At 34.4% G+C, this 20,436-nt stretch overlaps 1 protein-coding gene across 2 annotated transcripts in view; it reads right to left on the minus strand.

Annotated features, from left to right (window-relative positions):
- COL4A3 (collagen type IV alpha 3 chain) overlaps positions 1-20,436 on the minus strand; it is a 146,330-nt gene that overhangs the window by 53,686 nt on the left and 72,208 nt on the right. For both annotated transcript variants that reach the window (XR_007951645.1, XM_051983386.1), the window contains exons 8-24: positions 20,089-20,115; positions 18,511-18,588; positions 17,116-17,178; positions 16,811-16,846; positions 15,016-15,057; positions 14,718-14,795; positions 12,596-12,658; positions 10,886-10,945; positions 10,149-10,193; positions 9,186-9,239; positions 8,829-8,870; positions 6,412-6,496; positions 4,945-4,980; positions 4,347-4,511; positions 2,981-3,073; positions 2,108-2,203; positions 1,197-1,267 (exon numbers count right to left, since the gene is read on the minus strand). Coding sequence is in view for 1 of the 2 variants with exons in the window: in XM_051983386.1 (XP_051839346.1) it covers positions 1,197-1,267; positions 2,108-2,203; positions 2,981-3,073; positions 4,347-4,511; positions 4,945-4,980; positions 6,412-6,496; positions 8,829-8,870; positions 9,186-9,239; positions 10,149-10,193; positions 10,886-10,945; positions 12,596-12,658; positions 14,718-14,795; positions 15,016-15,057; positions 16,811-16,846; positions 17,116-17,178; positions 18,511-18,588; positions 20,089-20,115 (1,134 nt within the window). In the remaining variant the exon portion in view is untranslated. The remainder of the gene's footprint in view (positions 1-1,196; positions 1,268-2,107; positions 2,204-2,980; positions 3,074-4,346; positions 4,512-4,944; positions 4,981-6,411; positions 6,497-8,828; positions 8,871-9,185; positions 9,240-10,148; positions 10,194-10,885; positions 10,946-12,595; positions 12,659-14,717; positions 14,796-15,015; positions 15,058-16,810; positions 16,847-17,115; positions 17,179-18,510; positions 18,589-20,088; positions 20,116-20,436) is intronic.

Here is a 20,436-nt window from a genome sequence, read left to right on the forward strand (position 1 = left end):
TAGTTTTTATAGCACCAAAATGACTCAGCAGGAAGAGTTGATTATGTATTGGAGATAAAGGGAAGGAGGAAGAAGAGGAGAGACAGATAGACAGGGACAGAGAGAAACAGAGAAAGAGAGAGAGAGACACACACACACACACACACACACACACAGAGACAGACTGACTGATAGGGACAGAGATAGAGACAGAGACAGAGAGACAGAAAGACACATATACATACACATACACACAGAAGAGAGAGAGACAGAGATAGAGACAGAGACAGAGAGACAGAAAGACACATATACATACACATACACACAGAAGAGAGAGAGAGACAGAGATAGAGACAGAGACAGAGAGACAGAAAGACACACACACACACACACACACACACACACACACACACACAGAAGAGAAAGAGACAGAGAGGGACAGAGACAGAGACAGAGAGGGACAGATAGAGGCAGAGAGAGACCGAGAAAATGAATACCAGTCTTTTACTTGAGATGGAAAAGAAGTAAGTGAAATTCAATAACCTAAGTAGGCTGGAAGGGTAAGGTGAGGGTCTGAATAACAAAAGAGCTGAAAAATATTAATTAATTCAGAAGCCATCATTTGGATGGCACTATCTTATTATTAACGAGCTATAAGACTTCTTTCTTCAAAGAAGTAGTGACACTATCAGCAGCATTGAAAAGTGGAAATCCAGACTTTTACTAGCTCTTTGATAATAGGCAAATCACTTTTTCTCTAGGTCTGAGGATGGGCAGTGGACTATCAATCTTAACTTATTTAGTCACTTGGGGAAATTAGATCTCAGGGTAGTCCTCTTAGTCTGAAGCATCTGTTTAGGTCCCTGACAGATACATAAAAAGGGAATGTTTTTGGCTGTGTGTGGCCTTTGAGACGCACATTTTTCTGTGTTCTTTACTCTGTATGATAAATTTTTTCTTGGCTCAAAGCTTTATTAGCTAAATGCTTACTAGGGAACTGAGACAAACCAGTCTCACCCAGACAAACATGTCTATGTGACCCAGATTCAAATGTTTCAAAATTCTGAGCCCCAGATGAAGAAAAATATGAGCCAAACAAATTTTTCATAGTGTATAACTTTGAAGACTACATATCAGAGAAGGCCTAATTCTCATAAGCACCATCAACAACAAAAATTGAACCAAAAAGGTTAAACAATTTATAGCTGTAATCTTACTGGAAAGCCTGGTAGACCTGTATATCCTGGAGATCCTGGGCTTCCCTTTAAGCCATCAGGTCCTTGCCTTCCTGCAAGTCAATCAAGTGATAAATATTTATTGAATGGTTATTATGTGAAAAAAGAATTAAATTAACAAAGCTTATGAAAACTAGCTGGTTTTTTTTCAGGCATCATCTAAAGGTAAAAACTGTTTAAACTGTTTTTATTTTATTGTTGTCATAGCATAAAAGAATGAGTTGATAGGCATAGTAGAATAAGGGTACTACTTTCAGATCTTTCTTTTCATAAGTTATCAAAAATATCAAATTCCAATATAAAGTTGGTTTCATCAGAATACTTTGAGGAATACAGAAGAACACATAAGTTGGACATTTAAGCACTTTACAGTCTGGGAGCCCTGGACCAATAATAGTGCTGGCTACCACTCAGGAATCTGCTCCTTTACCCTAGATCACCGACAGACACCAGAACCACTATTGACACATGCTAGGACAAGGATTCAGGGAACTTTCCCTTCTCCAACTCAACATTTGTTGGTCAGTTCCCACCAATCACTGGATACTCAATTGAATATTGACTAAACTTAGCCACATTCCCACTTCTGTTGTAGTTATTTCATTTCCTGCACTGAGGTAAATTTGGTTCGCCACCACCTGGAACTTCTGACCCAAGTCTTCACATCATTCAAGTAGAACCCTTTCTGAAGACTAGTTTATTAACTCTCAGAGTTTAGAAAAATATTTTCATGCTGGCATATGTATTATCTGGTATCTGTTGTTTTGACTTTCTAAAATTCTCCTTCCAGTTCACTCAGATCATCTCAGAATCTCTATGATTTCAAAATCCATCTATGCCAAGTAACTCAGCCATCCATGGAAAAGAGAATAACAAACCCAAATATCATTTACCTTCAGTTCCTTTTTCACCATCTAACCCAGGCAAACCTGGCAGACCTGGGGGTCCTGGAGTATAAGTACACTGGGTACACAGTGGTCCTGCTTCTCCTAGAATAATATGATTATTCCATTAATCATGAGTCCATATGGTCTACCTGAGAGAATTTAACTTTTTTTTAATTTTCATAAGATAGAGAACTTATCTTTTGTAGTGTTCTGAAAAGCACTTAATAAACATCAAAACTAATAATAACCTCTATCTATTCTATTTGCCTAAGTAGACAAGTAAATGAAAAAAGAATAAGAAGTTGATTCCAGTTATCCTAAATTTGGGCCTAGAAAAAAAAAGATGGGAAATCGTCCATAAAAGTGTTTAACTCTTTAGTGTTTATCATCTGGTCTGAGGAATAAAGCTGAGAGTTTATGAGAATTCATTTGGGTATTATTTCAGCTTTCCTTCCTTCCTTCCTTCCTTCCTTCCTTCCTTCCTTCCTTCCTTCCTTCCTTCCTTCCTTCCTTCCTTCCTTCCTTCCTTCCTTCCTTCCTTCCTTCCTTCCTTCCTTCCTTCCTTCCTTCCTTCCTTCCTTCCTTTTCCTTCCTTCCTTTTAAAGGCAAATTGGGATTAAGTGACCTGTCCAGGGTCAAACAACTAATAAGTGTCTAAGGTCAGATTTGAATTCAGACTCCAGACTCCAGAGCTGGTATCCTATGCACTGTACCACCTAATTGCCCCAGCTAATTCATTTTTTAAAAGAAAAATCCTTAAAAGCAGAAGAATTAAACAACTTAATTGACTTCTTAATTTTTGTGTATTGTCATTTTCTAAGGAGAAAAATATAGTTAAAATATTTTTAAAAGCATGACATTATTGAGAGGCTCACTAACCTTTGGGTCCATAGGCTCCAGGCATACCTGGAGACCCCAAATGTCCTGGATCTCCATGGTCTCCTGGAGGACCATTCTGAAAAGTTACTTTACCTGTTGAAAAGTTAAAAAGATAATTTTTAAGCTATTGCATATTCTCAGAGACAATTTCCTATGAATTGCAGCATGCAGATATGCCTATCTAATCCATAATTCTTTTACAACATGAAGTCATTCATGTATGTTGGTGTAACTGAAAAGAATGAGTCATTTATTTCCACAATTGCTTAGATAGAAGTGGAAGGCTAAGTTTGGAGAAGGGCTAGAAAGCTGATTTATTTGAAATATAGAAGATCTGAAAAAGAGTAATGAAGAACATTAGGAAAAGTAGGTCAGCTGGAAGATTTTAAAAGTCAGACTGAAGAGTTTATATTCTATCCCAGAGACAAAAGCCATCATTTATGTAAGCAATTAAAGGTTTGAAAAAAAATTTATAAATATTATCTTATTTTATCTCATGATTCTAGGAGACAGGTGCTATCATCATTCCATTTTTACAGATGAGGATACTGAGGCAGGCAATTGTGATTTGCCGAGGGTCACAAAGCTAATAAGTGTCTGAGGCTAGATTTGAAATCAGTTATTCCTGACCCCATTCATAAGTTTTATGCACTGTGCCATCAGCTGCTTTCAGGACTCTGCCGGTAGATAGCAACTACTTAGACACAGTTCTAAATGATCTGTTGATAAAGGCTTTTGTTCAATGATTCTTCAGAAGCTTTGCATTCTTATTGGGTTTGTGGGCTGAAAGCTCCTGAGATTGGCACATTCTCCAAGAATTGGTCTAAATCTTTATAATAGAAAGAAACCTGAACTGGATAAGGATCTCTCTGAGAAATAAATGACTTGGTCCCAAGTTCATGCAGCTGATAATTGAGAGCCAGAATTCTGACTCAGGTATTGTGAACTCCATATCCAATTCATAATATCATAGATGAAGAGATGGATCTTCAAGGTCCAATCTGCTCATTTAACAGTCGAGGAAAATAAACTCTAAAAAAGTTAAGTGCCTTTCCCAGACTTTTCACAGAGCTAATGAGATTGATGTGCTATTTAAATTTAGTTTCTCGACATTAGATACTCCTGCTGATAAGTACAGTCCTTGGAGTGGCTGGGGCGGGGGCTAATAATAAATTGATGATTCCTCTGTAAACAGGTCACTTAATCCTCCCGACTTCACTGATAAGTGATTTGGAATGGGAGCAGAAATGAGCCATCAAAATCATGATTTCAGAGCAAGATTAAAATTCATCGTCTCTGGATGTATACATTTGTTATAAGAATAAATGTAGATAATTCAGGGGTTTGGGGAGGGAGGCTTTTTGACCTGGTGGTCCTGGAAGGCCAGGTAACCCCTTGGAGCCTGGGGTGCCTGGAAGTCCAGGAAGTCCAGGAGGACCCATTATATTCACTCCAGGTGGTCCTCTTTCTCCTTTACTTCCTTTGATTCCTGGAACTCCTGGAGTACCCCTAAGACCAGGTCTTGATGCCCCTAAGTAGAAAAAAAATAAACATTTTTAAGGTATTAAAGTTAGCTCTAAAAACATTTTAGATAAGTCATTTTTTCTATATCTGTGTTCCTTCAGAATTCCATCTTCTAATGGGCTCTATTTTATATCCAAGCAAAGTCTCTTCACATCCAGGACTTCAAAATGATTGATTAGCATTTTAGGGGTACATGAAAATCTTAATGAAATCCTGGTCCAAGCTGTTTGGACAATAAAGACTCCACCATAACACCTACTCACACATTGGTTCTCATCTTCCCTTTTATTAGCTGTATCAAATAATTAGAAAAGAGGTCATAAAATGCTTTAGAAACATGACGTCTCACACAGATCATTATAAATTTAATGTAATGTAGTTTAGTATGACCATTACTTTTATATATATATTTACATATATTCTAAGAAATACATACATACCAGGTCTACCAATATCTCCCGGTGGACCTCTGGGTCCTATGGAAAGGATTAAACATTTTTTTAAAAGACATAAATGCCAAACCTCCTCCCTACCACCTCCCATCCCATCCCACCAAAGAAAAGCATAAGATCACTAAATTTGAGAAGATTAAAGGTCATCTAGACCAACACCCCCATTTCACAGATGAGGAAACTGAGGCCCAGAGATATAAAGTGACTTGTTGAAGACTGAATAGGTGAAAACAGTGAAACTGAGATTCAAACCCAGTTACTCTGATTCATATCCAGAATTCATGTACTACACATCATATAACTTATGTAACTGAATATAATTTATTTAACATCATATAATTTATGTAACTGAAAAAACTCTAAGGGATTATATAAACAAAATCAATCACCACACAATTTAAAATATAATTTTACAATAATTTACTATAAATTATCTTACCTATGTAATTCATTTTAAAAACAAATAATTATAAGATGATACTATAATTATATTTTCAAAAAATTTTCATTCTTTTTTTCTTTTCTTTTCTTCTTTTTTTTTTTTGCTTTGTGGATTAAAAATAATAATTGTGTCAGTTGATGCCATTTGATCTTTTGAGGTAGTCTTAAATTTTGGTCCTTCTAGTTAATCACTGAAACACTTCTCATGGTTTTTTTGTGTGTCTTGCTTTTTTTTTTCCTTTAAACACTGTGAATTTCATATAGATAGAGATTAAAGAGACAAAAAACGACTAAAATCTCACTAATCTAGAGATTAATTTGGGAAAAGCTAGTCAAGGCATAAAAACTTTCAATGAATTCATTGTAAATAATTTAAATATGAATAAAGGGATAATGTATGTAAAGTACTTAGTGAACAATGAAGGTCTATATCAGCTGTAGCTATAGGCTAAAGATAATTAAATGGGGCAGTAGATGCCTGTATTTCATCCAATTTAACAAAAATCCCATGAAGTAGCTTTTGATAATATTGTCTAAATGTTGGGACATAAAATGGTAATAGAATTTAATCATCACCATCATCTCTTGGAAATGATAAGTGATAGACAGTAAAACTCTTGGACTCTTTCAGCAATACATCACAATGAAGGGGACTGATAATGAGAAAATGCTTTAAGAAAAGCCCTCTTACTGATGGAAAGATGTTACCAATATCCAGAGGAAAAAACTATGAATTCAGCTCAAAGCATACTATTTTCACTTTTTTTTTCTTTCTTGTGTTTTTTCCCTTTTGATTCTTCTTGAATAATAAGACGAATGTGGAAATATGTCTAATATGATTGTATGTAAATAACCCATATCAGATTGTGTGCCATTTTTTTGCTGGGGGAGTAGAATAAGGGAGGGAGAAAAAAAGTGGAAATCAAAATCTTATAAATGTTTAAAACTAGCTTTACATGTAATTGGAAAAAATATTATTAAGTTAAAAAAAAAAAAAAAGAAAAGTCTTCTTACCATGTGAACCCGGATCTCCTTTAGGTCCTGGAGGCCCAGGAACTCCATCCTTGCCTTTCTCTAGGTATCCATTGTAATATTCTGTCTTAAAATAGAAAAGCATGAAAATTTTTAAAAAGAAAGGCTCCTAGGGTCTCACTGAAAGCTTTCAATAAACTACATAATGATGTTAGTTATTCGGAAACTTTCAGAATTTGCCAGAAGTCATAGGTCATCTGGGATACAGCAATTACATATGATCTTAATGTGTATGAGTAGGAGTGACTTCCATAGGTAAAAGATGAAATTAAGGGGCTAAAGCTGCCTTCTTAGTATTAGGATGGGCTAAACTGCTCTGATCCGCTAAACAGACCTATAGCTAATCTCTTCTTCCTAATCCTGAAGCTCATCTGCGGGCTAACATTCTATACCTATTAGTGTTATAGCTTCACTCATTCTTTAGAAGAGATTACTGAAAGACATATTGTAGACATAGAATAATATGCCAAAATAGTGCCAAAAGTCTCAGAGGATTCTGAAGATTTAATACCTTAGAATTCAACTTACTTCTGGGATGCCCTATATTAATCCACCCTCAAATTTAAAGTTTGCAGAATGTTTACATCAAGTTTACACTCATTCTCTCATTTGATCCTCATCAATCTCATGGGAACTGCTATTGTTAATCCCAGTTCTGCAAGCTGCCTCTCCCATACCAATGAAAATCAAATTTTCCTCAAAAAAACAAGTTAATGTATTTTAAACGGTCAAAGCAATAGGAAATATTGGGATCCTACCACCTCCCTGACCCAGTTTTCTTTTAATTTCTGAGTTTTCACCTGGAAGGGGTGAATCTAATATTTGTCACCTTGTTTTATAGATGGGAAAATGGAAGAGTATCAAATTGTACCAAGCCATAGTCTTGATTTTTTTTTTTTACATGCTTCCTTCTCTGAAGAAATACATTGTGTCCCACTTGGTGTGCAGGGGCTAAGCAAAAATGAATTTGTTTCTATGCTATAGAGAAGAAAATGGACTGATGGAGTATAGTAGGGTTCTTGGCATCTTTCCATAATTTTCACTGGCTATCCCACTATGCATTAGCATTCATGCTTGGTTTTATCAGGAAGTTTACTTTTTGCCACAGCTAAGAAGAGAGTTGGTGAAGATATAGCTTCATTGTGGATGACAGTATTTCATGGCCACTCTCAAAAGTACCTTATGTATTTTGCTGTTGTTTTTGGGTCTAAAGCACAACTAGGATGGGGTCAACAGAGCATTGTCCAAGGGTGCTTAAGCATCCAGGGGTTTGTTGTCTCTTATACCTTCCAATCCTTGATTGATCCCATACCTTTTTGTTATCCATAGTGTGACTACCTCTGACTCTGCCTTACCTTGAATCCCCAGTGCCTAGCACATAGGAGGCACATAGAAATGCTTGCCTTCTCTCTCACTTAGCCTCAAGTAGACCTCAGTTACCAAAGCTTCTTCTGCATAATATTGTATCTATGGCATACCTTAAATAAGTTCTTGCCACGTCCCTTATCTTATAGTCATTTCTTTTTCTTGTTCCTTCCCTCTCTACATTTCCTCTTCCTCCTCCTCTTCTTCATCCTTCTGGAATTGTGGGTTGCAGGTCATGGGCTGCCCAAAAGAGTGGCTTTTATGTGAGCCACCAGAAGCTAGTATTATCACACTAGCAGAGAATAGCCTGTCATCCAGAGTGCTTAGTCCTAATCTCCATGGATCAGTAATCTCCACTCATCAGTTTATATGTGATTCTTAAACTTTCCTACCCCACAAGTGAACCCCGCCATAAGTAGACGTCTCCTTGCTTCCCCTTGCAGTTGCTTAAGATATCCTTGGGTGTCTTCCACCATTGGACCTAGGATCCCCAAAGTCTGAAGTGTTTCTCCAATGTTCTCTTCACCTCCTGATCTGCTTTTGTTAGCAGGCATAGTTTCTAGTTATAATTCATTATGAATTGCAAGTAATAGTGTGGATTTAAAGCTGGAAAAGCTCTGAGAAGCAATTGAATAAATTCCTTCAATTTTGAAGATGAAGCAACTGAGATACAGGTACGTCAAGTGAGGGCCGTACCTAATGTCTGTGGTGGCATTTGAATCCAGATCTTGGTGACTTAAAATCCAATGCATTCTCTACTATATCATTCTGCCTTAAAAAAATGCTTTTTGGTTAATTGATTGGGTATAAGAAGAAGAAGTTCCTTAGTCCAGGAACTACTATTCTGGACACAAAAGTGGGAATCAACTTCATGCTTAATACCAACAAAAATAGCATTTTCCCTGAATGTTTCAAAGATAAATGTTATAATGTGAATTTTTTAAACAGTTATTATAAAAAATACTGAGTCAGGGTTCAGCGTCTTGAGGTGATCAACTCTACATTTTATCAGATAACTTCATATCCAAACTTACTGGACCACGAAATCCTGCTGGACCAGGGTCTCCTTTAAATCCCTGTATTAAAAAAAAATATAGACATAATTGTCAGCCAAATCAGTGAATTCTAATGATAACAATTAAAATATTTTAAGAGCAGTGCCCTACTTCCTCAAAAAATAATAGAATTCATTAAGTTTTCTTTGAATATCATTTACAGTTTAAATCCAAATGTTAAATTGTTCCAGGAAACTGGAAACCCTAATAAGACATCTTACTGAAGTCTATGATGATTGTATTTTGTGCCCAGTTTCCCCATCTTTTTTTTTTTTTTTATCAAATCTGATTAAATTAAAAGAGGATAAAGTCACAGGATACTGAGGAGAGGATTACCTTAACACCAGTTTCTCCAGTTAATCCAGGGAAACCCTTTTCACCCTTAGCTCCCTAAGGAAAAGAACAAAAGAAAATTTAAAGGGGAAGTGAGTTCACCATTTTCTCCTATATCCAGTATAAACATTTAAAATTTCCGTTTGTTAAAAAAAAAAAAGGATTTAAGAATACATTCATGTTAAATTTGCACAGAAGGATGACTTTAAAATAAGATTGTCATAGTAGATGATTACTCAGCATTTGTTGAATTGATTGTCAGAAAGTTTTTTTTTAAATGATAAACTTCTTATTGGTTTATGAAACATAGGAAGGGTCTCAAATATCAGTATAGGGAATTCTAATTTAGAAATTCCTTCCAATGCAAATAGTAACCTATTATGATTTAGTAGATTAAATTAAATTCAACAAGCATTATTAAGCACCTAATATTTATCTAACACTGTATTTGGCTCTGTGGAAACAAAAATTAAAATGAGAAAAAGTCCTTGTCCTTATGAAGCAAATGGAAATTTAGTGACAGCTAATTTTAAAGGTAGAGTCTGGGTAAGTTTAGATCTTCTTGATTCCAACTCCAGACTCTAACCACTATACAACACCATTTCTCTATATAAAAAAAATGACAAAAATATAGCATTTTAAATTTACAGAGCAGATTATGCACATTATTTGATGTAAATTCTGCAACAATGCATGCCATAAATAGCATTGTGCTCACTTTATAGGCAGCAGCAGACTGAGAGTTGAAGTCATTTGTCCATAGTTACTAGTTACTAAATGTCCAAAGCAGGAGGTAAAACACAATCTCCATGATTCTAAGCCCAACACTTATTTCCTACATCACAGTGTACTGTTAATTTAGAATTTCCAAACAAAACAAAACAGGTTGTGATTGAAATAAAGGCTTCCTTTGCCCAGGTAGTATTGAAGCTTTAACCATGAGGAAATAATGGAAAAAATACTTACTGGAAGTCCAGGGAAACCAGGGGCACCATCTTTCCCAGGTTTTCCCTAAATTTAAAAAAGGTGAAAAATCCCACATATTATTTCATAAAGTAGAAACATAACTTTTGACTCTTCTGTTTGCTATTTCTCCTATAGCCAGTAGCTAGAGATTTAAAAGAAGGCATTCCGCTCTTCCACTATGGAAAAGTTTTAAATACCAAAATACTTCATTATTTTTTTGTTCCCAAGAAAGGTATGAAGTCAACTAAAAAACAGGCAGCGAAAGAGGGAGAGAAAAGCTAAATTGTTTTCTATTTGCTCCTGAGCTAGGTCTCCTCAATTTAGTTTCTTTATTTTTTATTTTTAACTGTTATGAATTCTGAGGACATCAGAAATTTATTTCTATGTGTATGAACCTAAATCCATCCAATATCACATATACATGACTTTAAGATAAACTTAGATTATCAATACCATTTCTTCTGCAATCTATGAAATGAGCTGTTGCTATAAATATATTGCAAATATATAAAACATTATTACTTTTATCATCTACTGCGTAATAGCATTTTATGATAAAATCTTAAACTTAGCTTGTAATACATACATATACACAAACATGTTGGTTTGTATACATATAACTATGTTAATGTACACACATGTATGTATAGTGCTATAAACACATATGGATACATGTGGAATTCAAATTGATGATAGCATGTATTCATACATTCCACTAGGGAATGAATGTCTCTTACCCGAGGACCAGGGTCTCCAGGAACACCTTTTTCGGATCCATAAGATTCTCCAGGTAGCCCCTGTTTTGAAGAAATTTCAAGGTTTATATAGTCTTGTGTAAGGGTAGAATTTTTCAGCCACTCAATCAATCAACATGTACACAGGGAATTTTTAAATGTGTAATTGAGATAATTTAAATTCCCTAATCTGTTTAAGTGGAATGAATCTAATTTAGTTAAGAAAGAAAGCAGGGTGATTGGCTGAGACCACTCACACCCATAGGTACAAAACATGTACCTCACTACCTTTTAAATTACCATTCTTTCCAGGTGCCACTAACAGAAGTGAGTATACTGGTTGAGAAGAAGAATATTTAATATCAACTGTTTTTACTATAGCACTTTAATAAATGCATTTTAAAAAAGCTAATTGAGACCACTGGCTTATTAACTATGAAAAACATACCAATGGGGGTTTTATAAGTTTAAAAACCCACTACAAAAACCACTAGAAATGTGATGTAACTCATTGCCATCTGAGAACTCAAACTGCCAGTGCAAGGATGAATTGGGGAAGAAGTTCAGAGAGGAGGCTATATCTATTCACATTGATTTTATTTACTTACTGCCTTTAGAATTAGAGAATCCTAAAACTAGGGGATTCTCAGATGGCCAACTTTCTAGTGAAGAACCTCTTTGAATTTTAGTTGATCCTGAGACCACAGATCAAATTGCCACTACCTGCCCTGTTGGTGCAGTCTCTGTCTCTAAGGATACCTTCCATATTTATGTTATATATAAAGACATGCTCCTATTTCTCTCCTCCTCCCCCCAATTGGAATATGGGTTTCATAAGAACATAAGAACAATGTTTTGCCTTTGTCTTGTATGTTCAGGTCTTAATACAGTGCCTAGCAGATTGCAAGCACTAAATAAATGCTTGTTGATTGATTATTTGGTCGGTTGAAGTACAAGTTCTTCAAAAACATACAAAAGGGGGAAGAACCATACAAAAGGAAAAAGGAGAGACAATATTGTGTTACTAGAGATAGGACATTGGACAAATCATTTTACTTCCCTGAATTCAGTTTTCTTATTTGTAAAATGAGCGGTTTGAATGAGATGTTTTTAGGTTCTTTCCACCTCTAAATCTGTGGTCCTAGACCATTTTATTGGTTATGTATTCAGCATGTGGATTGCAGATTGATAAATAATTTATGACAGGATATAGGAGAGCAGAATTGATTGTTAAACCAAATATTAGAAACAATCAGAGATCAGTGTCATGTGGACAGAGAGAAGAGCAAAGGGAAAATGAAAGAGAAGAATGAAAAGATAGGGAAACATAATGGCTTGTGTTCATGGGCTTTATTAGGAAAGACGCAGAACATACACTATGAGGATTGTTACTATTATATTACCCATCAAGGTTAAATGACTTACCCAAGTTATTCATGGTCATGAAAAATTATTTATCATTTATATTCATTATGGTATTAGATTATACTGATAAAAGTAAATATTATTATAGTTAATATTTTTATATAAATGTTATGGTTTTATTATTATAAAGATAAAATTCTAGGTTTTGCAAAATTAATATTAGGGATCAAATAAAATCATGGGTCAGCTTTTTAATATTTTATCAAGGATTTAAAGTTCCTCACACATTAACATACACTGAAATGTTTTGTTATGTTCCAGAGTTAGTATTGTTTATTAATAGCTTACCTTTGGTCCTGGGGGTCCTGGCTCACCCACTGATCCTTTGTCTCCTTTATCTCCTTTGTAGTCCTATCACAAAAATAATTCAAAATGTTTATATACTCATCAGATGAGATTATAATTAATTTGGATATTTAAAGTTGCAAGGAAACTGATTTTCTACTATTCCTCATTATAAGAAAACCCAATATAAGAAAACTTGAGGTGTCAGATGATGACTGTTAATATTATATGAGATCTTTATTTTATACAAATGATTTATATCAAGTTTCCTTTCAATGGTAATTTAATCTAGAACGCTTAAAATCAAATTCAATTTATTTTTTAAAATATTTTAAAATTATTATATAAATTATTTAAATAAATATAGATTGAAAATACCTTTTCAGGGTATAGTTCACCTATACCATGTGAAGTTAGGAAACTAGGTGAAAATAAGTTCCAAACTACCAATAATCAGACAAATGCAAATTAAAACAACATTGAGGTTCCAAACCATATTTATCACTGTGAGAAAATAGGCACATTCATGTCTTAATTGCTATAAATTGGTCTAACTACTCTGGAAAGCAATTTGTAATAATACTCCAGAAGTTACTAAATTATTTCATTGCTAGATTGTTATCCCTATAGAGATCAAAAAAAGTGGGAAAAGGACCTATCTGTACAAATATGCTTATAGTAACTCTTTTTGTGGTGACAAAAACTTGGAAATATGGAAATGTCCATTGATTGGGGAATAGATGAACAGATTATGATACATGAATGTAGTTTCAGAGGAAACTTGGATGACTTATATGAACTGATATTGAGTGAAGTGAATGAAACAAGGAGTTATATATAACAGCAACATTATAAAAATTAACAGCTTTGAAAGATTTAAGAATTTTGTTTACAGAAATGGCCAACCAGAGTCCAAAAGACTGATGGTAAAGAAATCCACCCATCTTCTGACAGAGAAAGATGGAATATATATGCAGGATGAGATACACTTTTTTGGATATGGCCAATGTGGGCATTGTTTTGCTTGGTTATGCATATTTGTAATAAAAGTTTTATTTTTCTTTTCTTCAAAGAGAGGGGGAGATAGGAAAAGAAAAAGTAAAGTAACGCAGTTCATAATTTTATAATTACAGTTTGGCTCATTGTATTATTTTTGCACATGGGATATTTCCTTTCCCACTAAGCCTTTTTCACTGAGCTGCAATAAGCAAGGAAAAGTAGAGTGAAAGCAGACTTTGAATTTTTATTTAATCCTGCTTCTTTGTAAAATTCTGATGGGTTCTACAATTTATTCAATAAATATGCTCCTACAATGTTGTGTATAGTTTGGATTTTGTCAAATAATCCAAATATATTTAAAGAAATATAGTGTTACAATAGCTCACATTGACATAGGATTTTAAGGTTTGCAAAGCACTTTATATACATTATCTCATTTGATAATGAGAGTAACACAATTATCTTATTTCAAAGGAGACCTGAATCTTTTGGAAAGCATTTTTTCCCTATTTGTTGCACTTCAAAAAATTATTTCATAATGTATCTACTTGGCAAATTTAGATTGGTTTGGTTTGGGCTATACTTGTACTGAACAAATTCAAGGAAAAAAATACTTTTTCACCTTGATCTGCAAATCCTGTGTTGGATACACAATTTGTTTGAATTGTTTAAAAAAAATGAAATAATTGTTCCAAAAATAGATAGTGGAATAAAAAGCTAAATTATGTTTGTTAAGAGCAAAATTTCTGAATTCTATTCTTGTGGCAAACTCTGGCCACTGTTTAAGTAACAATTACAAAAGAGATGCAAAACTTAAGATCAGGAAATCTGGGGTCTAACAGAAGCCTTCCATCCTCTCCTGCAACTAGCATGAGGATATTCTAATCATGGTCACCACTTCCCCTCTCACCCCATAAATCTCTTCTTCTGCTCTTCCCCAGTCTTCCATTGCTGAACTGTAAGAGGTGATGGAGAGAGGAAGGGACAAGGCTAGATTTAAGGGAAATTTGGATTAGGTATCAGTGCTGATTTGTTATCTCTGCCTTTCCCAAGAGGTCTTGAATGTAAAAATAAGAGGTCTTGGGTCTAGTGGAAGGCAAAACTCAAATTCTGTTGGGAATGTTACCGTTAGGTTTTCTGGTCCAGTAAGTGTTATAATAACTGTTCCTGGTGGTCCAGGGGGTCCTGTTAAACCTTTCATACCCTAAAAGACAAATAAACAGAAACAAAATAACTAGACTCCATTTATGAAGAATGTTACTTCCCTATCAGCACTTTCTATATTAAGATGAACCAAAAGATAACTTGACACATGTGAAGTACATTCTCTGTAAATGCCATTTTTCCAGAAACTGTGGATATTTATATAGCAGTTCTTAAAAGTTATTTTCCCCATCTATGTAAAAGGCAGCATTTTAAATTACCCGATCTCCTTTTTCTCCAATTCCTTTAACACCCATGTGACCCTATGGAGAAACATAAAGATTATATTTTCAAAAGTCTTTATACATGAAAACATTTACATTTCACTTATTAAATCTTTTATACTGGATGTTCATATTTGAACCTTGAATTTTAGGTTGATGAAAGATTTTTTTTCAGGTAATACTTGGGAGGAAAATGATCTTATTTTAAAGACAGAAAATTAAGTACAGATTTATTTATTTGTTTATTTATTTATTTGCTAATTTATTTAAGGATTTATTAATTAAGCTCACATCTGACCCAGGAAATAGTATTACAATAAAAAGAATACTGGAAATCGAGGGAGTCAGGATTATTGTTTGTCCTTCATTCTCAAAGATGACCATGACATCAGGGAGATAATGCCATAATTTGCAAATGTTTTGGATTTAAGTGAGGAAGGGCTGTGCAAAGTCACTTGCCTCACTCTGTCCTCTCAAGCCATCTGGGTCCTATGGAAAGATATAGATCAGGACAACTGGAGATGGCTCCAGATGCAGTGGGAGATCTGGACCTATCTGGTCCCTTAGCCCACCACTAGTTGGATTTGTGATTTGGGGAAGATATCTGACATCTTCTATTCTTTCTGCTGTCAGAGAGACTGGGTTTAGATTTCAAAAGTACTTGACCATTCCGATGGCTTTGAAATTTCTAGATGGAACTAGACATGTCATATTAGGCCAAGGGATCTTAATAACAAACGAATACCTTTTACAACAGGACTATAATAAAAAGGAACCACTGAATGTGCAAATGGCTCATTCATTATTTACCATCATGATCGAAGTGTCACAGGATTTTAGAACCAGAAAAAACTTAGAAATCAGCTAATCCAGTTGTTCACTTTGAGAAAAAAGTATGGGGGTAAAATTAGTATTGCTCTTAGATAATAATTAGGTAAGAATTTATTCTTATGCATGCTTTTTTAAAGAGTTTGCCTGGCCTCCCAGGATTTCCTGAATCTCTGGGGTCTCTGAAATCTTTTTAAAGGGGCTACAAATTCAAAATTAGCTTTTATTTCTAATATGCTAAATATCTATAACTATAACCCACATAAACAAAACTCTTTGTACAGATCCTCAACAATTTTTAATAATATAAAAATAGTGAGAACAAAAATTTGAGAACCTTTGATCTAGTCTGTCATCTAGAAGTAGAAACTCGGACCCAAAAAAAGATGTGGTTTGCCCATTCATACAGATAATAAATAGCAAATTCAGTATATAAACCTAGGTCCTCTGATTCTAAATTTAGTGAATAATAACTAGAATAATAATAACAGAATAACAACTAGAATGTCACCTAGGGCAAGCAGTTCTAAATCTTTATTAAATTTTCTAATTCATGACATGAAATTAATAGGCACTCAATCTGTGAATTCATTAATATATTGATCATTCATTAAAGGAACTCCCAGATGAGAAATTTCTCTTTACCAACACAGATTGGCACCATCTCTATAATTTATAGTCTGTTCCAATCATTGAGGGCTTAAATACTTCAACCAAGATCATATAATCAGTATCTGTCTGAGACTTGAATCCCGATTTTTCTGACTTGGAGGCAAATTTTCTTTTCATTACACCAGTAACATCAAATCCAGGAAACTTTTAAGACTCTACATTGCTTAGAAAGTGTAGATTTGCAGTGATAGTGGAAGTTCTTCTCTAGGACATATAAATTTACTAGGTATTCAAAATCCCCTTCCACACAGAGCTGTGATGTAAATTATAGCACCTGTGAACTTTGATATACCTTCGGTCCTGGCGGCCCCATCTCTCCTGGAAAACCCTGGAAGATAATATAAATTAAAATTTATGAAAATTCATGGAAGAAGATTCTGTTTGTTTCACTTTCACTGTTAATAACACTTAAGTAAATTTCTCCACTAAGAAATATTTTATCAATGGAAGAATAACTAATTCAGAGAAACACAAACTACCTTCATTGATAAATTCCCTAAATAATATACTTTGGCATCTTTAATATGGTATTTTAGTAAGTATATCTACATCCATCCATCTTCCTGTCTATCTACTTGATGAAGGCTTCATACTCACTAAAAATCCTGGGGGTCCTTGTGGTCCAGGCGGTCCAGGAAATCCTGGGGGGCCAGGCAAACCCTTTAAAAACATGCATAAGAATAAATTCTTACCTAATTATTACATAAGAGCAATATTAATTTCACAAGTCTAATTTACTGCAATATTTTGAAGAAATCAAAAGAATAAATAATGTCTAATAAATGATCATATCCAAAGAATAGAGGGTCTTTAACCATATGGAATATTCATCAAGAATCAGGAATGTCTACAGATATACAGGCAGAGGTTCCATTATATTGTTTTATAATAGAGTCTATATAGTCTCACTTTTCCCCTGTTTATGGGTTTTAGGATATCATATTCCTTTCCTTCATCCTCTCTGGCCTTATTACTTCTCATGAGACATGTCTTGAATCTATCAACACAGGACAGCAAGAATTTCCACAAATATTGTTTGTAAAATCTCATCGATTGAATGGAATCAATTTAAAATTCCAATCACCAATTTAAGATCTTTTCCTACATGGCACTGGCCTTCAATTGGAATTTCGTCCATAGGCTTTTCTTGAAACTGCTAAACGGGGTCATGACACAAAGAAAGTGGCAAAATTGATTTTCTTAACATGAAAGTCTGACTATAGCATTCCTCTACTCAAAAAGACAAATGACTATTTGGCAAACTCTGTTTGGCATTTAAAGTCCTTTACCATCTGGCTCCCTTGTGATCTGATATGACACCAGTCCTCCTGATGTTCTCTGTGTTCCAGTCAAACTGACTTGTTTTTCTCTGTAGGTGACATTCTATCTCCTCTGCTTTCCGTCTTCACTTTTACCCTAGAGAATCCCTAGCTTTAGGGAATGCACGTCTGTCTCAGGAGGATTTTCTAGCTCTCCCCAGTTTTAATACTCTCTCTATCCCTAAATCACCTTGTAATTACACACACACACACACACACACACACACACACACACTCTCTCTCTCTCTCTCTCTCTCTCTCTCTCTCTCTCTCTCTCTCTCTCTCTCTATATATATATATATATATATATATAAACATATTTATTTGTAAACATATGGCTTTCCGCCAGTAGAATGTAAACTTCTTTAGGGCAAGAACTGCTTTAATTTTGTTTTTGTGTCCCCATTGTTTGGCAGATATATGGCATATAACAAGCTTTCAACAAATGTGTGTTTAGTTGCACTGGTGAATCAAATAGTGTCCCATTATAAAATTTTTAAATGATTGTTAAGGAGAGAGATGTCTTTGGATTCGGATAGACTGGTGAATCTGGATGAATAAATGAATCAATGCTGAATGAATAAACTTTTTAATGAATGAAAATATATTTATTATATTAGCATTGCAGAAGGCAACAAAAATGAGAATATGTTTTCTATCTAAAGTTATGTACCTGACGTCCTGGGATTCCTGGTAACCCAGGATCACCTCTTCCACCATTTTCTATGCCTTCTTTACGAGCTGGAGCTCCCTTAAAAATGAGAAAAATGCATTAACTCCAAAGAAATCAAATATTTTTTAAAATTTCATTAATTTTTATTTAGTCATCTGTTCTAAGACTAAAAATATTTCATAGTAGAAATACTAATAAATAATAGTAGCAATTATGACTGTTTACATGGATTCTGCTACATATAATTACTTACATGTAACCAACACTCTTAACCTCTCTGACTCATTTTCCTTGTCTCAAAAATGGGGACAATAATAGCACTTTACCCTATTGTATTGCTGTGCCAAATGTGAAAATATACAGACACACTTAGACATATGCACATATATATATAAATGAATATATTTAATTTTGAAAACCCTAAAGTGCTATTTTAATTTTAGCTATAATTATCACCACCACCGCCACCACTAGCAACATTATCATTGTCCCCAAAGTATCAGTGTAGTTTTGAGTTTTACTGGCTTAAAATGACACTAAGACTTTTGAGACACACTATATCATGCCTTACAGTTTAACAAAGTTCTCTGCCCACAACCACAACATGAAGTAGATAGTGCTCTATTATCACATTAAAATATACCCAAAGCTGTTATAAATTGCTGGTTTTTCTTTAGAGATAGCAATGCCTTGAACTTATCTGGTGTTCAATTTTTGAGTTGCTTTCCCTTCCCTCTGGTTCTTTGGTTTTACTGATGAGGAAAATGAACAGAGAGCTTAAATGGGTTTGTAAGATTTCAAATTCAATGACAGAGCTCCTTCTAGATTTTAAGGGGTCACAGAATTGAAAGGGGCTAACGACAGAGGAAAAACTCTGAGTCAGGGAATTAAGGTTAGGGTTAATAAAGTGTTTATGCAGAAGTTAGATTTGACCTATGAGGAAGCAAGGACAGATCAAATAGGAGGTTGACCTGGCTGCTCATTCTCCTGGTTGTGGGGATTTCTATGCAACTATGCAAAAGACTGAGAAGGGGTCTGAGGAAATGGTTGTCACCCAGATAATTTGTAGTTGAAGACATCCAAAACAGAATGAGGAAGCCAAACTGCAAGGAACATTTGACTGCCCAACTCAACCTATTCCCCCAACATTTTAAATCTTTTTATTATATTATTTTTTCCTTGCCCTACCTTTGACTGATACCAGTATGCTTGAATGTCATAAATAGGACCTAACATGGCTCTTTATGGCTCAGCCATGTCTGCTATATGTACTTTGGGTTCCTGACTATCAGCTGATTATTCTTTCTATTAGATTATGCTTCCTCTATGATGATAGAAAATTACATTTGTTACAGTGTATTTATAGAAAAGGCTAGAGAAAAAATGATGAAATAATCTCTTTTATTCCATAAGTAAGAAAAAATCCAAATTATGTTGGATTATATTTTAATGGTATTAATATTCATGAAATCTTATATTTAAATATATTTCTCCATTTGATCCAAGTATTTTCTTTATATTTTTAATTTAGATACTTTTTGATCATTGAGTAAGTAATGATAACCACAAATAACTTACTTTTTCTCCTTTTAATCCATTGGTGCCCTAGAAAAATAATATTAAATTAGTGAAATAGAATGTAAATAAGAAACTTTTCCCCACTCTTATGGAAAATGTGGGGAATGTCACATTAATGAAATCTGGTAATTTATTTCAAAGTTTGAATATTTGGTGATTCTGGTGCTAAAGGAATTAAACCTCTATATAGTCATAATTAATATGGCAATATGTTGGTGTGAGAGGGAATTCTACATATCTAACACAAAGTGTTACCTAAGAAAATGCTGGACTCCTAATGTTCAACACACACTTTTCTGAACCCTTGTTCTAGAACTCATGCTCCCCCAAAGCAAATTATTATTTCAA

This window comes from Antechinus flavipes, chromosome 3, assembly GCF_016432865.1.
Source record: "Antechinus flavipes isolate AdamAnt ecotype Samford, QLD, Australia chromosome 3, AdamAnt_v2, whole genome shotgun sequence".
In the NCBI taxonomy this organism is placed as follows: Eukaryota; Metazoa; Chordata; class Mammalia; order Dasyuromorphia; family Dasyuridae; genus Antechinus; species Antechinus flavipes.